At 49.9% G+C, this 24,185-nt stretch overlaps 1 protein-coding gene across 1 annotated transcript in view; it reads left to right on the forward strand.

Annotated features, from left to right (window-relative positions):
• The window catches only part of ALKBH3 (alkB homolog 3, alpha-ketoglutarate dependent dioxygenase), a gene marked incomplete at both ends in the record, with an annotated part of 38,023 nt that extends 30,840 nt beyond the window's left edge, over positions 1-7,183 (forward strand). Inside the window, 2 exons of the mRNA XM_080707593.1 lie at positions 5,822-5,920; positions 7,091-7,183. Of these exons, the coding sequence (XP_080563719.1) occupies positions 5,822-5,920; positions 7,091-7,183 (192 nt within the window). The remainder of the gene's footprint in view (positions 1-5,821; positions 5,921-7,090) is intronic.
• Between the last annotated feature and the right edge of the window lie 17,002 nt (positions 7,184-24,185).

A 24,185-nucleotide genomic window follows, 5' to 3' on the forward strand; every position in this document is an offset into this window, starting at 1 on the left:
CTTTCTCTTGGCATTCTCCACCTTGTTAACTCAACTTTCCTCCTGGCTTCCAGGGCCCACCCAGCCACTAAGCCTCCCTCTGGCCTCCAGTGTGGAAAATGATCACTTATTGTGTGTCGAGTGCTGTCTGTGAGCTTATGAGGGAGAGACCGGAAGCAGGCTCCTACTCTGTTGTCTGTCCTTTCTGCTCGTTTGTTTTGTTTTTGTTAAGAATCTTCATAGTATAGAGATGTGACACTTTTGTAAACAGCTCACCTGAGGATCAGAGATGATCTGGAAAACCAAATGCATTGGTGTTATCAGAAGCATATTTTTATTTCAACTGCCTTTTCTGACCAAGTTGGGGGTAAGATGACAAATAAGATATTTAAAAATAAATAGCATTCCGGGGCGCTGTTGTGTGGAGTGGTAAAAGGAGACCAAGGAAGGGCAGAAATGACAGCCGGCCTTAGGCATTTGCAGGCCAGCTGGGGCGGCTGTGTGGGAATAAAGACAGCCATGTCACTGGCTCATCATTAGCAGAGCAGGCAGGCCTTGAGCTGAATCAGGCCTCAGACTTGATACTATTCAGTGTCTTTGAAGAAACTTTATTAGTTGCCAGCATTTATAACTCAGAAGGTTCCACATAAAATTCCCATTTACCAGCTTCCTGGAAAACCAAGAAGATGGGGCAGCACTAGGGAATAGTGCGCCCTGGCTCTCGCTGACAGGTGCCCACCACCCATATGCTGGCCCCTGTCTCCTTGTGGTCCCCACTCCCCACGCATGGCACCCCACCCACGCCCTGTCCCTTGTTGATGCCATTTGCTGGTGTTTGACAGCGTGCCATCTAACTAGGACAAGCACTGTTCCTGGACTTGGAGAGGATTAGAGCATATGGTGGAGAGCAAGGATATGACATGGATGGAGACTTTAGACCAGGTCTGTGTTCACCTGCTGGCCCTGCCTCCTGCCAGCCTCCCCCATAGACAAGTACTTTCCCTCCAGCTCCCTTTGCTTATGATAAAAGAGCTAATAGTGCCTCTCTTCCCTCCCTATGAATTTGTAGCAAGGGTTATCAATAATATGTATATGTATAGTACCTAACAGGCCTGGTGCCTGAAGAATATGCCATGAGCGATCCTGTCCAAAAAGTCTGGCAGGATTGAGTACCTGGACATTCTTATAAAAAGCACAGGGGCTGGGGTAGAGCACTTACTTACCCAGCATGCGTGAAGCCCTGTGTTCCTTTCCCAGTGCTGGAAAAAGGAAGAGAGAGAGTGGAAGAAGAACCCAAACCAAAAACCTCCAGATAACTAAGAGTTAAACCTGAAAAATGTAAACTCTTAAAAAAAAAAAAACTAAAAGGAAATACAGTTGTATATTTAACTTCCTCAGGATGGGAAAAGACTCTCTAAGCATAAAAGCCATGAAGAAGAGCCAAGGAGAGGTCAACAGAGTTGACTCTAAAAACTTCTGAGCTATTTTGTGTTAACTAACATAAGCACAGTTAAAGACAAATAAAACCTGTGACAGATAAAGGGCGATGTCCTTTCTATAGCTACAGATTGAGAACAAAAACATTAGCACACCCAGAGAAGAGTGGACAAAGGATTTGAACAGAATTCAGCAACAGAAGAAATACAAACAGCAAATAGTTGTTTTGGAGAAAAAAAAAAAGGGTTGAGCTGGGCTAGTAATCAAAAAACCCTAAGTTTGAAGAAGTTGTCATTTCTCCCCTAATTTTTTTCTATCACTGTCAATTGATAATGTTCAACCAGAAGATAGGTGTTGTCATACTTTCCTGTTGGAATAATAAATTGCTGTAGCCTTCTCAAGAAGGCAATTTGGTAGTGTAAATCAAGGACTAGAGCTCATACCCTTGGGCCTCATAATTCTATTTTTAGAAATGTTTTGCCTCAAATCTACTTGCAGTAGCTTTTTCTTTATCTCCGTTTTTTTTCAGAAACATAGAGATTAGGAAAGCATATACACATTCAATGGAGAATGCAGGCCATCTTGAGAGATAGAAGTGTGTGTGTGTGTGTGTGTGTGTGTGTGTGTGTGTTTGCACACGCGCACTCAAGTGTATATGTGTTGTGATGAAGCTTGAACCCAGGGACTTTCTACCTACATCCCTAGCATTATTTTATTTTATTTTTTGCAATAGAATTTCACTAAGTTGCTGCGGACTTAAGTTGCTGAGGCTAGATAGTATTCTTTTAAAAAAAATTCTACTATAGCCGGGCGTGGTGGCGCACGCTTGTAATCCCCGCACTTGGGAGGCGGAGACAGGAGGATCCCGCACGTTCGAAGCCAGCCCCGCACGTTCGAAGCCAGCCGCGCGCGTTGGCTTAGGAGACCCTGTTTCCAAATAAAACTGTAAAAATAGGTCTGGGAGTGTAGCCCAGAGGTAAAAGGGCTTCCAGGAACCCCAGTACCACCAAAAAAAAAAAAAAAAAAAAATCTACTATATTAAAATCTTAGTCCTCAACCATGTATTCTTTACTCTCAGAACCTTAGCATTGACACCGTGCTTCACATACACAAGTGGTCAGACCATATTTTAGCTTAAGGAAGGATATGTTCGTATAAATGAATATTATATAATCATATTTAAAACATATATATGAGCACAAGCTATATGTGCACCAAATGTATGTGTGTGTGTATATATATGTGTGTGTTTGTATATATATACATATACATACATATATATATATATATATATATATATAGTATGTGTGTGTGTGTGTGTGTGTGTGTGTGTGTGTGTGTGTGTGTAAAACCCAGGAACATTCTATGCTGAGTATACCCCAGCCCTCTTTACTTTTTATCTTGCTAAGTTCCTAAGGCTGGTCTCGAACCTGTGATCCTCCTGTCTCAAACCCCCACGTACTGGGATTAAAGGCCTGTGCCACCATGCCTGGCTAAAATATATTTAGAGATGTAGAAAAATATTTATGTTAAAAACATAGAGTACATGATTATATATAGAGAGAATATTATCTCTGTTGTGTGAACTCTGGATGATAGGACTACTGGTGTTTTTTTTATATATATATATTTTCTTGGTTTACCTCAGTTATTTCACAGATTTACTGATTTTTCCCCCCTAAATAGCATTTTTCTAAAGGAAATAGAATGGGATAATGCATTGGTAAGGTAGAAGTGAAAGTTTGTATGAAGGCCCCAGCATTTATTAGAAAAGTTATATTAAGTATTCAAGTAAACCAACTGTGGTTAGAGAGAGAGAGAATGTTGATCGGCATTAACATAAAAATATATATATATTTGCTTTTTTTTTTGTCTACTTGTATGGTTTCAAGTGTGTAGAGAAACAAGAACACCAGTGACAAACCCATCCTGTAGATTGTGACTGTAAAAGGTTTTTTAACTGGTACCAGGGATGGAAAATTTTTATCTTAAGCAATGGTTTGGGGAATGTGTTTTGTTTTAAAGAAAGTCCTGAGTAAATCAAAAGGGTTACAGAGACTTGTTTTGGTTACTTAGCCCTGCTTAATGGCTGTGGATGCACTCTTCTAAACAGTCTGACTCCTGGTTCCACAGTTGTCTATCTGTTTATCAAACGGGCCTTTGTACACAGCCCTGTGAGCCCCCCGCCCTTTCATCTGCTTCTCCATGCACCCCGGTAAGTTTAAGGTGGCTCTACTGTCGGTTGCCACTGGCCTCAAAGGAAGAGGATGCATCCGTGAGTTCTGTTGCATTGATAGGTTCCCTTGCTCTCTTTCCTGTGCATCTTCTGCAAATTAGGAATATGCTTTCTAAGTCAAAGGTGTTGGAAGGAGTCCCCAAAAGCAGCAAAGTGACACCATCCCATCTCACAGCGGCGCCCTCTGCACCGCCCCGTTCATGGGCTGATGCCAGTGGCCGCCTCCTGAGTGAATGCTCACTCTTGTCTGCTTTTTGATGTGGCTGGCAGCTGGGCTGGATGTAATATGTCAAAACCAACCTGAGGCGCTCTCTCATTCACAGAATTGAGATCTTGGGAGCATCAAGTGGAGTGTGAATCTGCTAGCCTCTGTTTTCCATCAGTGCTGACATTTCCCTCTTGCACCCATCAGGTGCATCCTTCTTCCTGTATCCAGGTGGAATTACAGGGCTTGTTTTTTCTCTTCCATTGCCCTAGCACCACTGCCTCCCCAGTAACATTCTTACTGTTTTAAGAGATGTGTATCTCAGCACCATCCTAGTCCTAGCCTGGGGAAGTGTCTCCTGTGCTTCATTTCCCTCTCCTATCTAGTACTTAGATTATAGATTCTGTCCATGTTGCACTTTCCAATTAAATAGAAGGTAGCAGTAGTTCTTCTGTTTCTAGGTAAGTTAACTGTCATCTGGTAGCTGCCTTTAAAGCCTAAATTAAAAAACCTTGGAACCTCCTATCTCATGGACATACAGTCCTTCTGCTATCTTTACTCCAGTAGGATAGTCTTCTCTTTCTGCATATATATATATATTTTTTCTTTTTTTCTTAAGAGAGCTAGCTTTGGCTATCTGAGATGGAACTGGGCCATCAAGTGTCACCTTGTCCCTGCTCCCTGGTTGGCTGAGTAGTCAGAGGGAAATGGAAACTGTTTTGGTGTTTACTTATTCCTAGAAGACAAAAGGTGGAAGACAATTAAAAACAATCACTGAAACCAAAAGTTATTTCGAACACGGCTTCTGTCTTCTGCCTGTAAAAGTTATGACTGTCCTTGACAAAGTCATTGCCAAGGACTGGGTCCTGAAACTTAGACTGTTTATGCAAGTGCATTATTGTTTTGATTTTGATTTTCCTGGGGGAAATAATTGTAAACAGTTAAGTTCTCAGAAGCACCCCTACAACCATAAACACAGTATCACACTGAAATTAATCCTGCAGTAACCCAAAGGCAACCCCAGCGTGGGGAGAGCAGCAGATGGATGGGCGGGCCCTTCACCTCTGCCCATGGCGGAGGTCAAGAAATGAGGAAGCCCAGTCTGTCCAGGGCTCCACTCTTGACATCCTCTTCAGTGCTGCAAGCAGGGACGCGGTTGTACGCTCCTGTCAGCTGTGGAGGAGGAGTCACGCCACCTGTGATTCCTTTGCAGGCTGTGCGTGAAGACTCATGACAAAATCAATAACTGATTTTGAGCGCTCCAGGAGAAAAGAGCAGTGTAGACAGAAGGCATTTGTGCCCTAAATACTCAGGGCTTGTGATCTGCTCTCAGAGGCTCAAACAGCCAGGCTTTGTTGGACAATGCTGTCCTGGTCAAGCCAGAGTTTGCTTGTGAGAGACAGTCTTGCCATTGTCTGGAAAGAGACAGGAATATATCTCCAAAACACCCAAGTGTGGCCGTGGGGAGGGCTCTGGCTAGTTTAACATAGGTGCCAATCAGTGATGAGGAAATAATCAGATAAACAAATCAGGAAAAGGTGAAGCCGACTAGCCCAGCAAGTCTTGTTAAAAGGCCATCTTCCCCCAGAGGGCTGAGCGCAAAGCGCCCCATAAGGCAGCGGCGGATGCTCGCGTATGTGGCTTTTCCTTCCTCCCTAGCTGGCTCCTGCATTTTGGATGGAGATGATGATGACCCTAGAGCTACTTCTGACCATACTTACCGTATGCCAGTCTCCAAGTGGTTACACTCACAACGGCCTGTGTGGCAGATACTGTCAGCATTCCCATTTTACAGTGACAAAATGACGGTACAGAGAGGTGACATAACTTGCCCAGCACCAGGGCCAGTTTGTGGCCCCACAGCTGGCCGAGGAAGAGCGGTTTCCCGCTCTTTAGCTGCCGTCAGTTTCCGTTGCCTCATGATTGCTCAAGGAAAGCATGCCTCACCGCGAACTGTTCTCTAGGAAGAGAAGGGGGACTACACATACGTGGAGAGAGTGAAGATACCCTTGGATCACGGGACCTTGCTGATCATGGAGGGAGCCACGCAAGCTGACTGGCAGGTGAGGCCACCGAGGAGTCCCTCCAGCGGCGGGAAGCCTTAGTTTTCAAGCAGGTTGCTCTTGTGATGAGCAGTTTTGATACCAGAAGGGACTTCCACACCTGTGGTGTCGAGTGGAACTTTCGGTGATGATGGAAGTCTTCTCTGTCTCTAGTAGCCACTAGCCACATGTGACTGTTGTCTCAGAAAAGGTGACTAGCGTGCTAAAGGACTGAATTTTAAGTATTAATTTTAATTTTAATAAATTCAGGTAGCTACTGAGTATCATGTTGAGCTGCACAGCTCCACAGCTCCACAGCCAGACCTCGGTGCTTTTTAGGCCAGGTGTGTGTGTGTGTGTGTGTGTGTGTGTGTGTGTGTGTGTGTGTGTTACTGGGGATTCAACCCAGGGGCATCCTACTTCTGAGCTACATCCCTACCCCTTTTTACTTTTTGTTTTGATACAGGGTCTCAAGAGAGCTTGCCAAGTTGCTGAGGCTGGCCTCGTACCTGTGATTCTCCTGTCTCAGCTTCCTAAATACTGGAATTATAGGCATGTGCTACCATTCCTGTCTTGGCCAGAACATTTTTTGTTTTTTGGCTTTTTTTGGTGGTACTGGGGGTGGAACCCAGAGGCTTTCTACCTCCGGGCTATACTTCCAGACCTATTTTACATTTCATTTGGAAACAGGGTCTCACTAAGTTGCTGAGAGCCTCACTAAGTAGCTGAGGCTGGCTTCGAACCTGTGTGATCCTCCTGTCTCAGCCTCCCAAGCGCAGAGATTACAAGCGTGCGCCACCACGCCCAGCTTGGCCAGAACATTTTTAAAGTGTGCATATTACTGTACAAACACTTAGCTTGATGATAGAATCTCATACCTCTTTTTATCCTTACCCCTTTATGTTTTTCTTAGGATACTGAGAAAATGGCAAGAGTCTGAGAGGAAGAACCAGTAGGAAATAAGAAAGGACCTCACTATATAGGAGCTGGCATAGCGCAGTGGGGTCGGGTAGAAATTTATTTTAGAGAAGAACATTTTTCACAAAACTTTATAGAGCTTACTGCTGCTCATTGAGATAGGGATGAAATGGAAATATTTCATATCCTCATAAATAAGTTGTAAATCACTTTGAACTAGAAAGGTGCAAATGTGCGTTTGTTTACGTCAGAGTTATTTACATTTCCACGTAGCATCGAGTGCCCAAGGAGTACCACTCCAGAGAACCGAGAGTAAACCTGACCTTTCGAACGACTTATGCAGACCCTAGAGGGGTGCCGCGGTGATGTGGGGCCTCCACTGCCGAAGCTTGGGGCGCACGGCCGCGCCGAGCCCAGCAGCCTTCCACCTGAAGAAGCTTCAAGAGGCTGCAACAGCTGGCTCTGCGGAAGATGGTGGCATTGCTCCCCAGCCCGAGTCCTATTCAGTGAGCGCCACCAGAAGCTCCTGTTGGTAACATGTCCACTATGGAAAGGGTTATTCTGAAGCACTTCCCCAAATCACACATTATCTTTGGGTAAATTAAAAACTATGGCTGTGATCCCAGATGACTTGGTTCATAAGCTGCTTTTCTCCTGCCCTCCCCCGTAAGTTGGAAAAGTAGGAATGGCCTTGTGCTGCCGGGGAAAAGCTGTACATGTTTGTTCCTTATGACAGCGAAGTTGAGATAGAAATGTGCGTCAGTGACTCTGGAGCCTTCCGTAGGCAGACAGCTGCTGAAACCCAAACAAAGGTGGCTTCGCAGGGCTTCGCAGAAGCCTGGCTTGGCTCCTTGACAACTTAGCTTCTATGTTTTTGCAATGGAAAGTTGCACATTCGAGGGACGCTGTGTTAACAGAGTCTCTGAGCCTGTCAGTCTCCCGAGGACCCATCCAGACAGCTCGCAGGCGTCCTCACGAAGGAGGACTGCCTCCTGCCAGTCACCTGGACTGCTGCTCAGAGAAAACTGTCCCTTCAAGAGGAATGACTGAAGATACAGGCTGAAATTTTGGCTAAAGAGCAGATCTCTTGTTAGTGACAGCTGTTCCACATAGATTAGCTTCCCCTGGAGAATTACTTGAGTCATTTAAACCCACGCCAGATAGAAGCAGGAGCAGTCCTGAGGGGAATAGACCCAATTACCTCATGGTTCTCTTCACCTTGAATCTCAGTAGCCTGTGACTAAGGCTCTCTTCTGACTCAGTGTTCCCTTACACACAGGTCCCCGGGTTCAGGGGTCAGCCTGTGATGTCACCAAGGTTCCCCAAACAAAACAGAGTGGCTGGCCCTTGTTGCATCACAGAAGCTCATGTCTCCTTGACCCCTTGACTCAGAAGCAGTGTGCCAGATTAACTCCAAACACCATCTGGAAAACCTGAGAACAAGATAGTGAATTTAAATGGATGGAAATAGGTCAAGAGAGTTAAAGTTTCTCTCTTTGCCTGTGGGGAAAATTTCTAGTGCCCTCTTGCTTTTTATCCTGTTTCCATTCCATGCTGGAGACTGATGATCCCATGATCATGCTGACGTGCCAGAGGCTGGGCAGACTCTTACTCAGCTCAGATGTGACACCATCCCTGGCCAGGCTCTGTTCTCTGACAGGCTTTCTGGCTTCTTTCAGTAGATTTCTTTTTTTAAAATGCATATAGCTCCTTTCTGTAAAAAAAAAAAAAAAAAAATACTAAATGCTTCATACAATTTGAGCATCCTACTACATCTTTCTGGGAGGAAGGTACAAATCACCATAAACATAAACTGTCTATTTAATTCCTCATTGTTCTGTTAAAGCCAACAAAACCTGGCTGGGTCGGTACAGCTAGCTTTGGTTATAAGTTTGATGCATGACACTGGGAAATTCGTCTTCTGTTCCTTGCAAATGAAAGAGCTGGCAGATGGTTCCAAGTCTCTCGCATCCCCTTCCTAGTGTAGGACCATGGTCTCCCCTTGCGTCAGCTGTGCATTTGATCTCTTCACTCCTCACATGACGCCCCCCTCTCAGTCAGAGAAACAAATTCCGCCCCCACCCCAGCAGGTAGGTTGGGCCACTAACTGGGTATCTTGGTTGGAGAGCAGCAAATCTTAGCTGTCGTTTCATACCGTCATTGCAAGCTTGCTCTGCCAGTGCTGTTTCTTTCCACCACTCAGATAATATCCCTTCTGAAATTTCAAGAAGATACTTTTATCATAGAATAAAGAGAGTCTAGGAATGGACAGGAGTTGTAGACCATGACAAAGGACAGCCAGGCTCAGCAGCTGCACCAACCTGTTGCTGTGTTTACTGGTAGTAGCTCTCAGTAATTGGTAGGGTGAAGTTGCTTTTGCTAATATTACACATGAAGCAGAGAAAGCAAATGTAACAACTATAGCATAAAAAAAGGCTTAGTTCTTTTAGTTGCCCCTACCCCCTTTTTTTAGCTTCAACAGGCCGGTAGGAACTTTAACACATAATCTTTAATACTCTCCACAGTGCCATAAGAAAGAGATACTATTTCTATTGTAGAGACTCCCATAGAATCTCTAAGAGATAAAATGGCAGAGCCGGAATTCAAACCATAGCTTACCGGGCATGGTGGCGCAGGGAAGAATCACAGGTTCCCAGCCAGCCTCAGCAGTTTAGGCTGTCAGCAACTTAGTGAGACCCTGTTTCAAAATAAAAAATTTTGAAATTTTTCTCTCTGTATATTTTAGCTCAGAGGTAGAATGCCTCTGGGTTCAATCTCCAGTACCACAAAAATAAACACCAAAAAGCTGGTTAATCCCTAAACCTGTGGACTGTGTGTTCAGCCATGCTGATTTGAGGGGGAATGGTCCGCTGGCATCCCTGGGAACCTGAGCCTCAGTCCTTGCTCCAGCAGAGCAGGTCATAGCCGGCCACCTGCTTGTCCCTTCTTTTTTTTTTTTTTTTTTTTTTTTTTTTGGTGGCACTGTTGTTGCTGGAAGCCCTTCTACCTCCGGCCTACAGTCCCAGACCTATTTTTTTATATATATTTTTTATTTGGAAACGGTCTCTTAAGCCAGCACGGCTGGCTTCGAAACTGTGTGATCCTCCTGTCTCCACCTCCCAAGCGTGGGGATTACAAGCGTGCGACACCACGCCCGGCTGCCCCTTGCTTTTTTGTGAATCAAGACAGGCATCCATGTCTCATCTCTTCTTAATCAACATTAGCATATCCCAGTCAGAAACTGAGCTGCCAGCTGGACTCACAATTGGCCATTTTGCTGGGGAAGTGCATTCTTGGGGGACAGAGCCCAGTTTCTGGTGAATGAGAAAATTGCTCAGTCGACCTCTATGGCAAGTGTTTTCTGACCATATGAGGAAGCCGATGTACCTGGATATTTTGGGGACTCTGAATGACACTCAAACTCGGTATGAGGCTTCTTTACAATACTTGTCAACACCAACACCATTCTGCAGACAGCCCCAACAGGTCAGGCTCCACACTAGAAATGTCTTCACAGCAGGCAGCTTGCCTCGAAGCAGGGTTGGATGGTGACAGCGTCAGATGTCAGATGTGCCTGCTTCCGTCCATGTTGACTCCACCCCTTCGCTGATGACTCCTAATAAGCCTGCATCACAGCTAAGGAAGCTGCCATTTCCCTGGAGCACCATCTCCTTACTGCCTCCATGGATGACGTCCTTGCCCTGCCTCGTGGCAGGTCTGACTGGACCCAGTCCTCAGGAACCACCACCATCTCCTGCTCATGTCATGGTAACCCCCAAAGAGTTAAGAAGGCCCTGCAGTGAGCAGAATGCGCCCGTTGGAGAGTTTCAGAGAAAGTCCTGACAAGTGATGGGTTCCTGCCCTGCGGGGAATACTTCTTCCTTGAGTTCTGGCAGCTTTTTCTTGGCTACGGAATATCTAAGACCCACTTTGCCTTTTCTGGTCATAAACACTTGTAGTGTTGAATCTGAAGTCTTGATTATTTTTCTTAACGGTGCCTTTGAAAAAAACCGAATGTTTCCATAGTGATGCATTGTGTTTGTTTAAGTCTTTACTTATACACGATTCCACCCACACCCTCCCCTCCAGGGGACTGTTTACAACTGCCCCTTCCCCTGCCTCCCGTTTTCTCTGTGGAAGAAACCCTCATAACAGACCTCCATCAAATTTGTGCCGCTGTGTCTGGGGGTCAATAGGGAAATGACTTTGATGTTTATTTATTAGAGTGGAACACAGGCTAATGGTTCTTTTCCCAGCTGGTTCAGTAGTCACACGCCTCCTGCTATAACAGCTTTCTTGGACTGTGGAGAGAGCCCCATGTTGGGCTGGGCTGTTTGTCAGTTCAAGCTGGGGGCGGGGCAGAGTCCAGGAACCTTGGTGAGTTGGGCAGCCCCTCTGCAGCCAGCTCTCCTGGAGAGTTTAGTCAAGAGCACGGTGGAGCTGGCAGAGGTATGCCTGTGAGTGAGGAGGACTTGGTACTGTCACACCCCTCATGGGAACTGTGATGTCACGCTCCCAGCATGGGACAGTCCCTTTTCTCCTGCGGCCTCCAGGAGTGTGGATGTGTCAGCGCTTAGGCAGGGCCCTGCTGACAGTTGGCCCTGGGTATGCATTGTGATATCTGAAAGGGAAAGGAAGGGGAGGGAGGCAGCCCGGCAACGATCCCAGGCGTCGTTGTTTTAACCATGAGCCCTGAGGCACCTGGAGGACTTAGCGGATTCTGGGATCCCGTGTCCCCGGTGGGCTGGCCGGTGGACATTAGTGAGGCCTGAGGGCACCTGTGTCCAAGGTAGTAGAAGTGGCTGGTGCAGCGCCCCAGGGCTGCACTGCGCTTTCTTGGCTCCTTAAAGACTCCCGGCAGGGAAGCAGGAGGAAGTGGGGCTGCTGCGGGCCCTGGTGGCCACGTGACCGGGGTGCAATTAGCCGCCCACTGCAGGAAGGGTGTGGGCGAGCGTGCTGTGACTAGCTAGCGCCCGTAGCTCAGTGCTCCAAGGATCCCCAGCCCTGCGACCAGCTTCCGTAGACTCCCGCCTGGCAGCCTCAGGCTGCATCTTGCCAAAGCCTCCCACACAGTCAGTGGCCTGACTCCTGACTCCGACTCCTGGCCACCTCGGATGGTCATGATGGAGACTGAGCTGCTTTCCTGGAGTCTCCATCCGAACTGTAGCCTCTGCCACCAGCTCTCAGAGAACGGAAACTGGGTGGGGCTCTGTTTGTAGATGGCTGGATGATGGATGCCCAGGCAGGACTCTGGAGAGGAGCAGACCTGCACAGAGGCTGCTCCCTCGTCCCCTCTCCTGGAATATTTCTCCTGAAAATGTATTGAGGGATTAGCCACCAATTTCTTCCTAGCAGAACCACTACCCCCCCACACACACCAGCTCTTAGCATTTAACCCCTGTTCACTTGAAGTGAGCCAAAGACAAGCTAGCCCAGAGGGAGGAGCCAGGAGGAGGAGGCTGGATGCGTGGCTCCTTTCTCTTCACCCTTCCCAGGCTGCCCCCTGGGATGAGGTGGGCCAGAGAGGAGAGCCCTGAACCCTTGTGAAGGCATGCCCCCGGCTCCCCAGTCAGTGAGGGCTCACAATAGAGACTGCTCTCCCATAGGAACAGATGAGAAAAACCCAGGAACCGGCAAGCAGAATCCAAGAGGGCCCAGGGAGCAAGGCAGCTGGGAACGGGGAATTCTGTCACACGCCCGGCTGACTCCAGGAAACCTAGGGAGATAGGGAGACGAGGAAACCTGGGAGTCCACCAGAAGGTCACAGTGTCTGCTGAGGAACCCTCCAAGGACTGCCCTACTTACACCAGCTAGGTGGCTGGAAATGTAGCAAGGATCCTAGTCACGCCTGGAATGGCATCGTCGTGAAAGTGCTGCTAGCCGCACCAAGTGGACAGGAGCCTTAGCTGGCCAGCCTCGGGCAGGACCGCCCCATTCACACTTGCAAGGGAGGACAAGCCCCCCTCCTCTACAAGGGTAGAATCAGGGAGCAGCCACGACATCCCACCCCTGCTGTAGCCTCCATATGGATCAGAATCCAGAAAGAGCCTTGGCTTGAGTCAGGCAGACCTGGCCTCACATCCCAGCCCTGCCCTTTCTCAGCCACCTTGGACCAGCCAGCCAGCCTTCAGGATGAGAAGCAGGCTCCTCTGGAAGACCTTGCAAGGGCCGGGTGTCGTGCACGCCGTGCACCTGACAGTGGTATAACACCGACACACACTGCAAACCCCAACCTTAACCCTTAGGCTGGGTAGGCGGTCCCTCTGTGGCTGAAGGATGGCCCCTCGACCCTGCCCTTCCCCTTAGCAGGCTCCTGCCTCTTGCAGTCAGCAGAGCTGTGGGGTGAGCAAAGCAGCAGCTTTTAGGAGGATGGCCTGAGTGAAAATTGCACATGAGTGGAGCTGGTCATATTAAGATTCAACTGCACTTAAGCCTCGCCTCGGAAGTTCTTCAGATCCAACTGGAGAGAGCTCCCAGATGCCAAAGTGGTCTCACGCCCATGCTCACTTGCTCTTGGCAGCCCCGCCACATGCTGCCCCTGGGTAATTGGTCTCCTAATGCACCATCCCTGGCTGCGGTCCAGGCTTCCACCCCGCCCCCCGTGCAGAGGTCAGTTCTCGACGTCTCCCGGCCCAGCAACTGGGTCACCGAGGGACCAGGCTCAGACATACCCATGCTAACCAGTCGGCCACGTTGTTTGCTTGCACTCGGGGCCGTCTCTAAACTGTACAGAACACCTCGGCCCGGAAGATTAAATGAGACTGCCTGGCTGGAATGCTGTTCAAGACTGGGGCTTTTATGTCCAGAGATTGTGTGTTAGCTGCTGTGGGGGCTATATAAAAGGAAGGCACAATCCCTTCCCTTGCAGATAGAAGTAAACCAATGTGACTTTTATTTTCTTTCTCCAAATTTGTTTTTCTCCTTACCACAAAAGGAGCGCGTGTTCTTTGCAAGAATCTAAGAAGAAAAGATAAAAAGAAAAATCATTTTGTAACTTTATAAGCCAGCGATGACACATCTTCACAGTTTGCAGTCCATATTTTTCTACACATTTGTGTTCTTAAAAGGTACATCCCACTGGATTCCCGGTCTCGTGCCTTTTTCCACGTATGCGCCTTGGTGCGTGACATTGACTGTTGGCCTATAACATCACTTTCGGGGCTGCATCACGTCGTGTTTGTGTCCAACCACTGTCTCTGTGTTAGATATTTAGACTGTTGTGGATGTCTGTGTTGTTTTTACTACTAGTGACATTCTGATCTGGGAATCATGAGCCTGGGTGGAGGGGGGCAGGCTAATAAGGGTATAAACAAAAGCCCAGGCTTTAGCCTCTTCAGAACGCAATACAAACAATGAAAAGAACAGAAAACACCTTTACAGAGCTGGAGCATGTGCCAGGCACTGTCTGAAGCGCTTTACCTCTGTTACCTCCTGATTTACCGATGCTCACAGGAGCTTACAGGTAAGACGCTACTTTCGCCCCCACCCAACAACCGAGGAAGTGGAGACACGGCCCCTGCGCTTGGCTTTGGTGCGGCCCTGCACCGCTGTTCTGGAGCTGAACCTTTGCGCACATCCGAGACTGTTTCTTAGAATAAATTCCTAAAAGTGGGGTCGCTGGCCCAGATCCCAAAGGCTATGCACACTTTTAAGGCTTTGAATACATAATGCAAATAGCTTCCCAGAAAGGGCGCGCCAGTTACTGTGCTTGCTGTTCTCCCAGTGGTGTTTGAGTGTCTGAGAAACTCCTGTGTGCCCGGCACTCCCTCAGGATTCTACAAAGCTGCCCTCCTCAAGCGGCAGCTGCCCTGGCCCCGACCCACGGGAAGCGAGAACCCCGTCCACTGCAGCCAGCGTCAGCATCATTGGTATATTTTGCATCCTTTGTTCAGAAAACAAGACTCGGCTGAAGAACCTCGGTGCTAGGCTGAAAGTGAAGTGACGGGTGCCATGAGTGTGTGCGGTGGGACTTGGCGGAAACCCTGTGGAGGGGTGGTCAGGGAAGGCTTCCTGGCAGAGGAAGCACTGGGGGAATGGAGGGGGGGCTGCAAAGTGACAGCTGCAAAACTCATGGGCAGTGAAGGGCCCGAGGTAGCTGTGTCCAGGATTGTGTGAGGAGTGCTAAGCTGGAGGGGAGATGGATGGGTGGGATTGGGCCAGGGAGGCTGCTCGGGCAGAGGACTAGGTGGTAGGCAGCTAGGTGGGTAAGTTTTAGGAAAATGAATTTATCAAGATGGGACGGAGAAGCCGGGCATGGTGGCATACGCTTGTAATCCCAGCATTCAGGAGGATGAGACAGGAGGATTGTGGTTTGTGGTTCTTGGACAGCCTCAGCTATTAGTGAGGCCATTTGCAACTCAGTGAGACCCTGTTTCAAAATAAAGGATAAAAAATAGGGCTGGGGGTGTAGTTTGGAGGTAGAATGCCCCTGGGTTCCATCCCCAGTACCACAAAAAAAAAAAAGAAAAAAAGATGAGGTGGGGATGGGATTGGAGGTAGGAAGACGTGGGGGGAACCCTGCAGGAGCCCAAGTGTGAGGTCTGCTGTGTGGCCTGGTGAGCACCTCTGGGAAGGGTGAGGAGAAAGATGTGGGGTTTCCTGGGGTCAATAACATCCCTTCTCCTTGAATGCTGGAGCAAGAAACAGACAGACACAGAACTCAGCTGTGAGGCGGAATACCAGTGTCAGTACCGGTAAAGCTGGATGCTCAGAGACCATGGCTTGTTACAGCCAGGGCCAGTCGGACTTCTTAATCCTCCCTCATGAAGGCTGGCCTTGCACAGCAGGCCTGGCCCCTGCCAGCTGCCAGGAGAATCTCTGGCTCCGGCACTGAGCCTGCGCATGGGCAGCAGGCGGTGTGCTTCCAGGGGATGGACGCTGGCCCTTCCCAGCCCAGGCATCCTTTCCACGGGGGGTGGGGGGGAGCTGACCCATGTGCACGGTGTCTGTGGGCAGGCAGGTCTGAAAGTGTGCAAGAGAGGGCCAGGTTCCCCATGGTCCTGTGTCCCCCCAGCAAGTCAACCATAGCAAGTCTACCATTCCTACTCTTTTGGGAGAGAGAGACAGACAGACAGAAGCTGGGACAAGGGTGGACACTGCTTTTCCAGTATCTTCCCTTCTGGGATTACAGCACCCTCTCCTCATTACCACATAAGCCGTGTCCCCTGCCACACGCTGTCACTCTCTGTGTCCCCTGCCACACGCTGTCACTCAGTCCAAAATTCAGAGGAGAGGCCGCCAGTGAGCTGCGTGTGAGGCAGGGTGGTGCTGCGGTGCAAATTTTGGTGTCCAGTAGACCCGGTTCTAGTCCCAGCTTCTTCATTTACTACAGTGTGAGTGTTGGAAATTTTCCTAGTCTGAGTTTCCCCACCTATTAGGGTTGTTGAAAGAACTGAGTGAAACGGTGTCTGTCTGTCTCTTAATACTGCTGATTATTCTTTATTTTTTATATACTTGTGATTGGGTTCAGAGGCATTCTACGTCTCACTTGTACCTCCAGTGTCTTTTATTTTGAAACAGGGTCTGCCTTCGATTTGGAAACAAGGTCTGCCATAGACCTGCTGTCCTTCTGTCTCAGCCTCCTAAGCACTGGAATCATAGGTGTGTGCCATTCCACGCGGCTCTGTTGTATATGGTTTTTAAAATTTTTTCATTGGTGCATTGTATTTATACATTATAATGAAGTAAAAACTTGTGTAGACATAAATGCACACATCACCCCGCCAGCCACCACCCAGTCCCCACCCCACCCCCTCCCCATCCCTCCCTCTCATGCTTGGCTTAGTGGTTGACTATGATATGAATTAGTACATCGTGCGCTTTAAAGAGTCCCCCCCCAATCCCCATAGTTAGGCTGTCTTAATTTGCTCCTCTATAGGATCTCTATTTTCACCTGGAGTTCCTCCTATGACCCCATTCACCCTAGCTTTCACATATTAGGGAAAGCATCCGATTCCTTACTTTTTGTGACTGACTAATCTCACTTAGCATAATGTCCCCCAGTTCCATCCATTTCCCTGAAAATGGTGTAATTGAGGTTTTTTTGGATGGCTGAGTAAAATTCCATTGTGTACATATCCCACCGTTTTGTAATCCATTCATCTGTTGATGGACATCTTGGCTGGTTCCATAGTTTGGCTATGGTGAATTGTGCAGCTATGAACATAGATACACATGCATTAGTTTGGTAGTATATGATTTTTAAATTTTTTGTACTGGGGATGGAACCCAGGGACATTCTGCCTCTGTGCTACACTCTAAGGTTTATTTTATTTTTTATTTTGAAACAGGGTCTCACCCGAGTTGCTGAGGCTGGCTTCAAACCCACAATCCTCCTGTCTCAGCCTCCCAAGTCTGGGTCTAGAGGCCTGCACCACCACACCTGGCTCTGTGATTTTTTAAAAAGCTGGTCATGATCCTCACATGGCCCATTGCTGATCCGCATCCCCAGGGTCTGAACGCAGTTTCCCAGCTCCTGCTCCAGGCCCCTTCCCGCTTTGGCTGCCCAGTTTTCTCCCATTTCCTTTGGCCTCTTTGGACCCCATTAGCTGAGCCTCTGTGGTTTTCTTCCTTGTCTCTTTAGAGTGGTTTTTAGTTTCAGATGCGGGGACTGGGCTGATGGTGCGCTCACCAGGCCTGGGTGCTATAAGTGCGCTGCTCCCAGCGCCTCCTGCCTGAGGTCACAGCTGACGTCCCCGGGCCTGCATGCTGGCACCTGTGGGAGGACACCCATGCCTTCTCCTGCCATTGGGATGGGAAAGGGGCAGCGGGGTTGGCTGTTGCCCACATTTCCTTCTGCACCGCACCCCCAGACTCTGCCCCCTGTACTGGAGGACATCTTCTTTCTGCAAAAGTTGTTGGGAAGCGGACCCTGGCTGCCAGAATTCCAGACCCTTCCCAGGCCTGGCTAGCTCCTTCTTCACTCCGTCTCCCCACTGAACCCCTCCCTGCTGGGTCCAGGAGCCGCCACGTGGGAGGTGCTGATGGGTGAGAAGAACTTTGTCATTGGATGGACCTGGGTTTGAATCCCAGCACCATCTCTGGCTGGCTTTGTGGCCTGGGGGAAGTTCCCTCCAACTCTGAACAGAAGCTTGGAGTTGACAGTCAGTACCATCTCGGAGGATGAGCTGACAGGCGCCGTGAGAGGTACAAAGCGCTCTGCCTTGGTGCTGGACAGGAAGTAGGCACTCAGGAAAACCTCATTTCTTTAACTCCCATCCCCTGTGTGTCCCTTTAAGGCAATAGCTGGACACATGGCAGCTTTTGCTGCGGAAGTAAGAATGGAAAGCTGCCTTCCATCAGTGGGGACTACTGGAGAGGGGCTGTCCTGAGCGGGGTGCCCTGGGAGTAGCCCCTGCCCACCCCCAATTTGCCCTAACATTTCAGAGAGGCAGAGACAGCAAACACCTATGGTATCCATGGGCAGCTGGAGACTCTGGGTTCCTAAGAGGGGCCAGTAGCTGTGTATAAGGCTGATCGTGTGTCCTGTCACAGGGCCAGGCTGAGAACATTTCAATCCTATTTTTTATAATCCATTAAAACATTCAGCCTTCTAAAAAACTTTCTAAGGTTTACCGCAGAGTGTTCTCATAAATCATCAAATTTGATTTAATACCCTAGAGAAGTATAGGGGGCACAAGACTGCCACAGTCTCACAGTGCTAAGAACTTTCTGGTAAGCCCCAGAACCAGGCCCTTCAAGCTGCTCCTCACGCTGCCCCTCATTTCCAGAGCTATGTGGACGGCTCTTTGCAGGTGTCTGTGCCATCGGTCGTGCTTTCTCTTTGGCTCTCCACCCCCACCCCACCCATGGTGGATCGGAACCAGGCTCCAGAGGGACGAGGGTGCGTTTGTCGCGAGGTTCTGCTGTTCCAGGGCAACCCTTCCCAGGACTTGGAAGATGTTCCTCTGGGGCTCCTGACTCAGCAGCTACACCCTTGACCACATCAGCTCTTGGCAGCGCAGAACCCGAGGCTCTGAGACCCCGAGTGACTTGCCCAAGGCCACACAGCAGTCGCAGCTGAAGCTAAGAGGCCTTGCGAGGCCGAGGCCGTAGCAGGGACTTGGCGCTGCCTGGGAAACCCGCGGCCCTCTCGCCTCTGGTCCAGAGAACTTTGCTGAGGACCAGAGGGCTTTCCTAACAGGGCAGAGACTTGTGCTTTGGTTTTCCTTTCTCTGTCCTCCCCTCCCCCCCTTCATCATAGGGATTGAACCCAGGGGCATTCTACTCCTGAGCTACACCAGCCCTATTTCATTTTTTAATTTTATAACAGAGTCTCGTTTAGTTATTGTGCACTAACCTTGAACCTATGATAATCCTCAGCCTCCAAGTACTAGGATTACAAGTGTGAGCCGCCTGCCTGCCTGCCTTCCTTCCTTCCTTCCTCTCTTTCTATTTCTTTTTCTCTTTTTTCTCTTCTCCCCTCCCTCCCCCACCCCTCCTCTCCTTTGTGATGGAGTCTGGCTATGATCAGACTGAGCCCAAACTCTTAAGCTCAAGCAGTCCTTCCTGCATCAGTCTCCTGAGTAGAGACTTGTGCTTTGTCTCAGAACATTAGCAAGTGTTTGGGGCTTGTAGCTCAATGGAATTTGTGGTCCTGCATTGTAATTCAGTAGAGTCAGAGAACTACTCAGGCCAGAGGCTGCAAGTCCAGGCTTCCTCTTACCAGCTGGGGATGTCCCTGCACTTGAGTTTCCTTGTCCATACATGAAGGGATAGTGTCAGACTGGACCTATTTCAGAGAATATGTCCTCCCAGGAGGTGGTGGGGCTTGAGGCAAAGTCCAGGACTAAGTTCCTCCCTGACTCTGCTTTGCTACTTGCTGTGTGGCCTTGGTCTAGTCCTCTCCTCTCTCTGGGCTCTGTCTTCATCTCAAAAGACAGTGAAGATCTACTTGCTTTGCTGAGGTCGCAGAGGAGAAACTACTTTTCAAAGCTCAAGGGCCACAGAGAATATAGGATTTGACCCTCAGCCACATAGTGATTCTTGGACTGCTGGTTCCAAATTGAGGGGTGGGTGCTTGGGCTTCGAGGAGAGCCCTGGGAAGGATGGAGGCACTGTGGCTGGGCTGGGGACGCTGTGCTGGGAAGCAGGCCATTGGCAGGGAAATGAGCTCCCACCAGTCCCGTGAGCACAGCCGGGCCCACAGGCTGGGCACAATTCTCAGGCTTCCCTAGGATTTGCTCCCTCTGGGTCCCCAAGCATCTCCCTGCCCACCCCCAGCCTGGTGTTCCCTGGGACTCCTCCTAGGAGAGAGAATGCCTCCCCACCCCCACCCCATGGGAGCAGCCCGCCATGAAGACCTCAGCCACCTGCCAGCAGCTGGTGCCCCTGCACCCCGCGCAAGGTGCCCAGAGTAGACAGCTCGGGCGGCGAGTGAGGACTTGGATGGGGTGCTGGGGGCTGGTGGTTCGCCCTGGGGGGGTCACTGGGGGCTTTCTAGCTCCTCTCCCAGCTCTGTGTCTCATGGACACCCCCTCTCTGCCTCTCTGGCTCTCCTCTCCCTGGCTCATGCATGCTGATACCCTCTTGCAGCTTGCTGGGGATTGTCATGGCAACCCTCCAGCAAAATTATCAAAACACTTTTTATACTCACAATTGTACCAGATGAGGTGCTAATTCTGAGCGAGGCAGAAGCAGTTGGTAGGATGCTGAAGTCATGGGCTTTGTGCCAGGGCCCACTGGGGGTGGAGTAGGCAATAAGGGGGAGCTGAGGGCGGGGCCCGTGACACCCCCCCCCCAGAGGTGCTGCAGCTGGCTGGCCTGCCCTGGGTACTGCACTCATTGCTGTCCCTTCCCACCCCTAGTCAGTCAGTCAGTCTGTCTGTCTGTCTGTCTGTCTGTCTCTCTCTCTCTCTCTCTCTCTCTCTCTCTCTTGCATGCACGCACACACACACGCACGCACACACAGTGATTGGGTCCCAAACACCCAAAGTGCAGACTGACCCAAACAGCACTGTCTGGGAAACCCGTCACCTCACTGAGCGCTCAGAGCCCTGAGACCCACCCTGGGGAGACTCCTAGGGACTGGTGTCCCCAGCTGGCCAAGGCTTCTGGCTGGCAGTGGGTCTGGTCTGATGCAGCCTCTCATTCCTCCCCAAGAGGAAAGCAGAGGAGGACTAACTTGGTTCTTCCTGCCTTGACCTGCATCCTCCAGGGCCCGCACCCCTGAACCCACTCCTCATCCCTGCTCCCATCCAGCCCAGGCCACCGAAGGCTCCTTGGATCACCCTGCCAACAGCTAAAACACTGGCGGGTACTTTTTAAAGCCCATGTCTGCCCCCAAAGCCAAAGTGTGGGCGAGGTGGTAGGGAGATGGCAGTTCAGAGATGGGGGTGGCTAGATCAAGGCCACAGAGCGTGGGTGGAGGAGCTGGCACACAAAGCCCGGCCGGCTGCCTTCAGTCCAGTGCTGTCCCCATGTCAGAGACAGCAGGGTGCCTGGTGCGACACTGAGCTGGGCTGACCTGGCTGTGAGTTCCGGCATCTGCCCTTAGCACTTAGAGTGATCTGGTGAGCTACTGGAGCATCCCGCGTCCTCATCTGTCAAATGGCGATGATGCCAGGATCCCTCTCCAAGGATGCAGAAAGGGTGATTTACATGGAGCGGTGTGCAGAAAGCACCATTGGTACGGTGCCAGGCACACAGTAGGTCATCAACAGATGACATTTCTGTGCCCCTCTGCTGACCCTACTGAGAAAAGGGATTGTCCATCCCCTTTAGTGGAGATGGTCCCAGGGTGGCCAGGTGAGGCAACATGGCCTCTGCTGGGAGAGAGGACACTGATCCCTCCCAGAGCTCCTAGCCTTGGAACTCAGCACACCAGAGGGTGACCAGGACCAGGACCAAACTCCTGGGCAGCCCTGGTGGCCCTGGGCCTGCCCACCGCTCCTCATTCCACTACCCAGCAGAAGGCCTTGGTCCCTCGGCCTCTGGAGGAAGACTAGAGCTGGGGGCTGTTGAAAGAAGCGTTGCTACCCCCAAGACCCCTCGGGCCACCTCACCCCTTGTGCTTGATTCTGTCTGGAGTTCCGCCCCTGGAGGCAGCTGGACTTGTAGCTCACCACAGCGCTGTCCAGCTTCCTCTTTTAAATTATGAGTCAGGCTGAGAGGTACAAACCACCCAAACCCCCATGCCCTCTGGAGCAGCAGTTGCTTGGAGCTCTGCCCTGATGTCTGCTCAACCAAGTCGGGGGGCCGGGGAAATTTGGGCATGAGATCACAAGAGCAAAGGGTATGTTTATTTCATGCCTAAGACATGCTGGGCACAGTGCAAGGTGCTTCCCATACTGGAACCATTGACTCCTGGGGCCTTAGTTAGGCTTTCTAGGTGTGAAACAGACTCAGGGTGCGTCCAGCCCGAGGTCACAGAGCAAGCCTGGCAGGGTGTGGGAGCTCAGAGCCTGTCTTTTTATCTATCTATCTATCTATCTATCTATCATCTATCTATCATCTATCATCATCTATCTAATCGAGCTACCTACCTGCCTACCTATCCACTGTACCACTGAGCTATACCTCCAGCCCTGCCTCCTGTCTTTGAGGGGAGGCTTCAGTGTCCCCCCCTTCCCACTCCCCTTTTCCTAAAGGCCCCTGTGATCAGAGCCCAAGGCCAAATGATCTCATGATTACTTTGGGACCTTTTCTATGAAGCTCAAACCCCTTTTCTAAATTTCACTGCTCTGGGCCAGGGTGGGGAGCCTTCCATGAGGAAGGATGACTTGGGACATCTCATTCTCTGGCCTGGAAATTTGGAGCCTCAGAAGCTGTGTGTATTAAGCCCCATGGAGGTGATATAGCCCCCTCTCTGGCCTGCTGGAAGCTATGGAGAGAGGAGAGCATGGTGGTCATCCATTCCACAGGGACCCTGGAGCTCTTCTGGGTCTGGTGCTGGGGAGAGGCAGTGGCTAACAGGACAGAAATCAATAAAGTCCTTTCAGAAAAAGGAGACAGAGTAACTGACAGGTAGCCTTAAATAGGGTAGCCAGGTGTTAGATAAAGAATATCCTCTGAAGACTTCATAAACGGTTCTAAGTTGAGATAATGGAGTCAGGAAGGTTGTAATCCCATCAGGAGACAAATCCATTGTGAGGGTTTATCTGGGTGGTAACCTAGGCTGGTGGCTGTGGATGGAGGAGGTGGGTCCCGGGTCCTGTGGCCTCAGGATTATGCTTGTATCTTTGAATCCTCTTGCTTGCGTTGCCTCCTGCCTCCACGATGTGAAAGCAAGACCCTCGCTCTCTCCTTCTCTCTGTTTCCTGCCGCCATGCCCTGAGATACAAAAGACGCCAGCCTCACGTGGACTGGACCCCAAATCTCCAACACACTGTGAGCCAATAAACCTTCCTTCCTCTGAGTTATGTGGCCAGGTTTACTGGGATGCAGAAGTGAGAGCATCGACCGAGACAACAGGGAAGACACGTGGTGCTGAGGAGCGTGCACGAGACCCTGGGTTCAATCCATAAGTAAATAAATAAATTATAAATTAAATTTAGCCTTGGTGGCGCACGCTTGTAATCCCTGCTCTTGGGAGGCGGAGACAGGAGGATCGCGCAGGTTCGAAGCCAGCCGCGATGGCTTAAGAGACCCTGTTTCCAAATTTAAAAAAATATAAAAGATAAGTCTGGGAGTGTAGCCCGGAGGTAGAAGGGTTTCCAGGAACCACCACCAAATAAATAAATAAATAAATAATAAATTTTAAAAACCATGTTGTCACCAAGGAGGTAACATTTGAGCTGAGGCCTCTGCAGGCAGCCAGACCAGTGGCTTGTCCAAGGCCCCACAGTGAGTCCTGGTAGAGCTAGCCTAGAACCCGTCTCTGGGCTCCCATTCTACCAGTCTCCTTCTTCCTATAAACATCCTTCCCTTGGCTTCTGGCATGTTCTCTTGGTATCCCTCCTACCCCACTGGACACTGCTTTTTCCAGCTCTTGACTGGCTGATCCTCCTAGTGCAGGCCGGTCCCAGCCCCTTCTGTCTGGAAGGTGGGTCTTTGCCCAGCGTGCCTAACTATCTAAGTTACCTAGGATGTCTCATGGGTCTCTTAGGGCAGGAGTAAGTTGATATTATAAAAGGACCCCAAATTAGAGGAGTTGTAAATTACTCAAAGAATGGTTTTCTCACAATTCCAAGGGAAATGTTTCAAGTTGGTAGACAGCCTAGCTCCGTGTGGTCATTAAGGGGCCATTAAGGGACCCAGGTTAACAGTGGCACTGCCGTCTTTAACAGGAAGCTTCTGCGGGTTCCTCATTACTGTTCTTCCAGCCAGTGTACTGGGAGACACATGGCATGGGAAAAACACCAATCTTTTCTTGGGCAAGTGAGGCTTACTGTGGACTCACTGTGGGGTCTTGGACAAGCTGGTCTGGCTG

The sequence above is a fragment of the Muscardinus avellanarius genome, assembly GCF_963383645.1.
Source record: "Muscardinus avellanarius genome assembly, chromosome: 1".
In the NCBI taxonomy this organism is placed as follows: Eukaryota; Metazoa; Chordata; class Mammalia; order Rodentia; family Gliridae; genus Muscardinus; species Muscardinus avellanarius.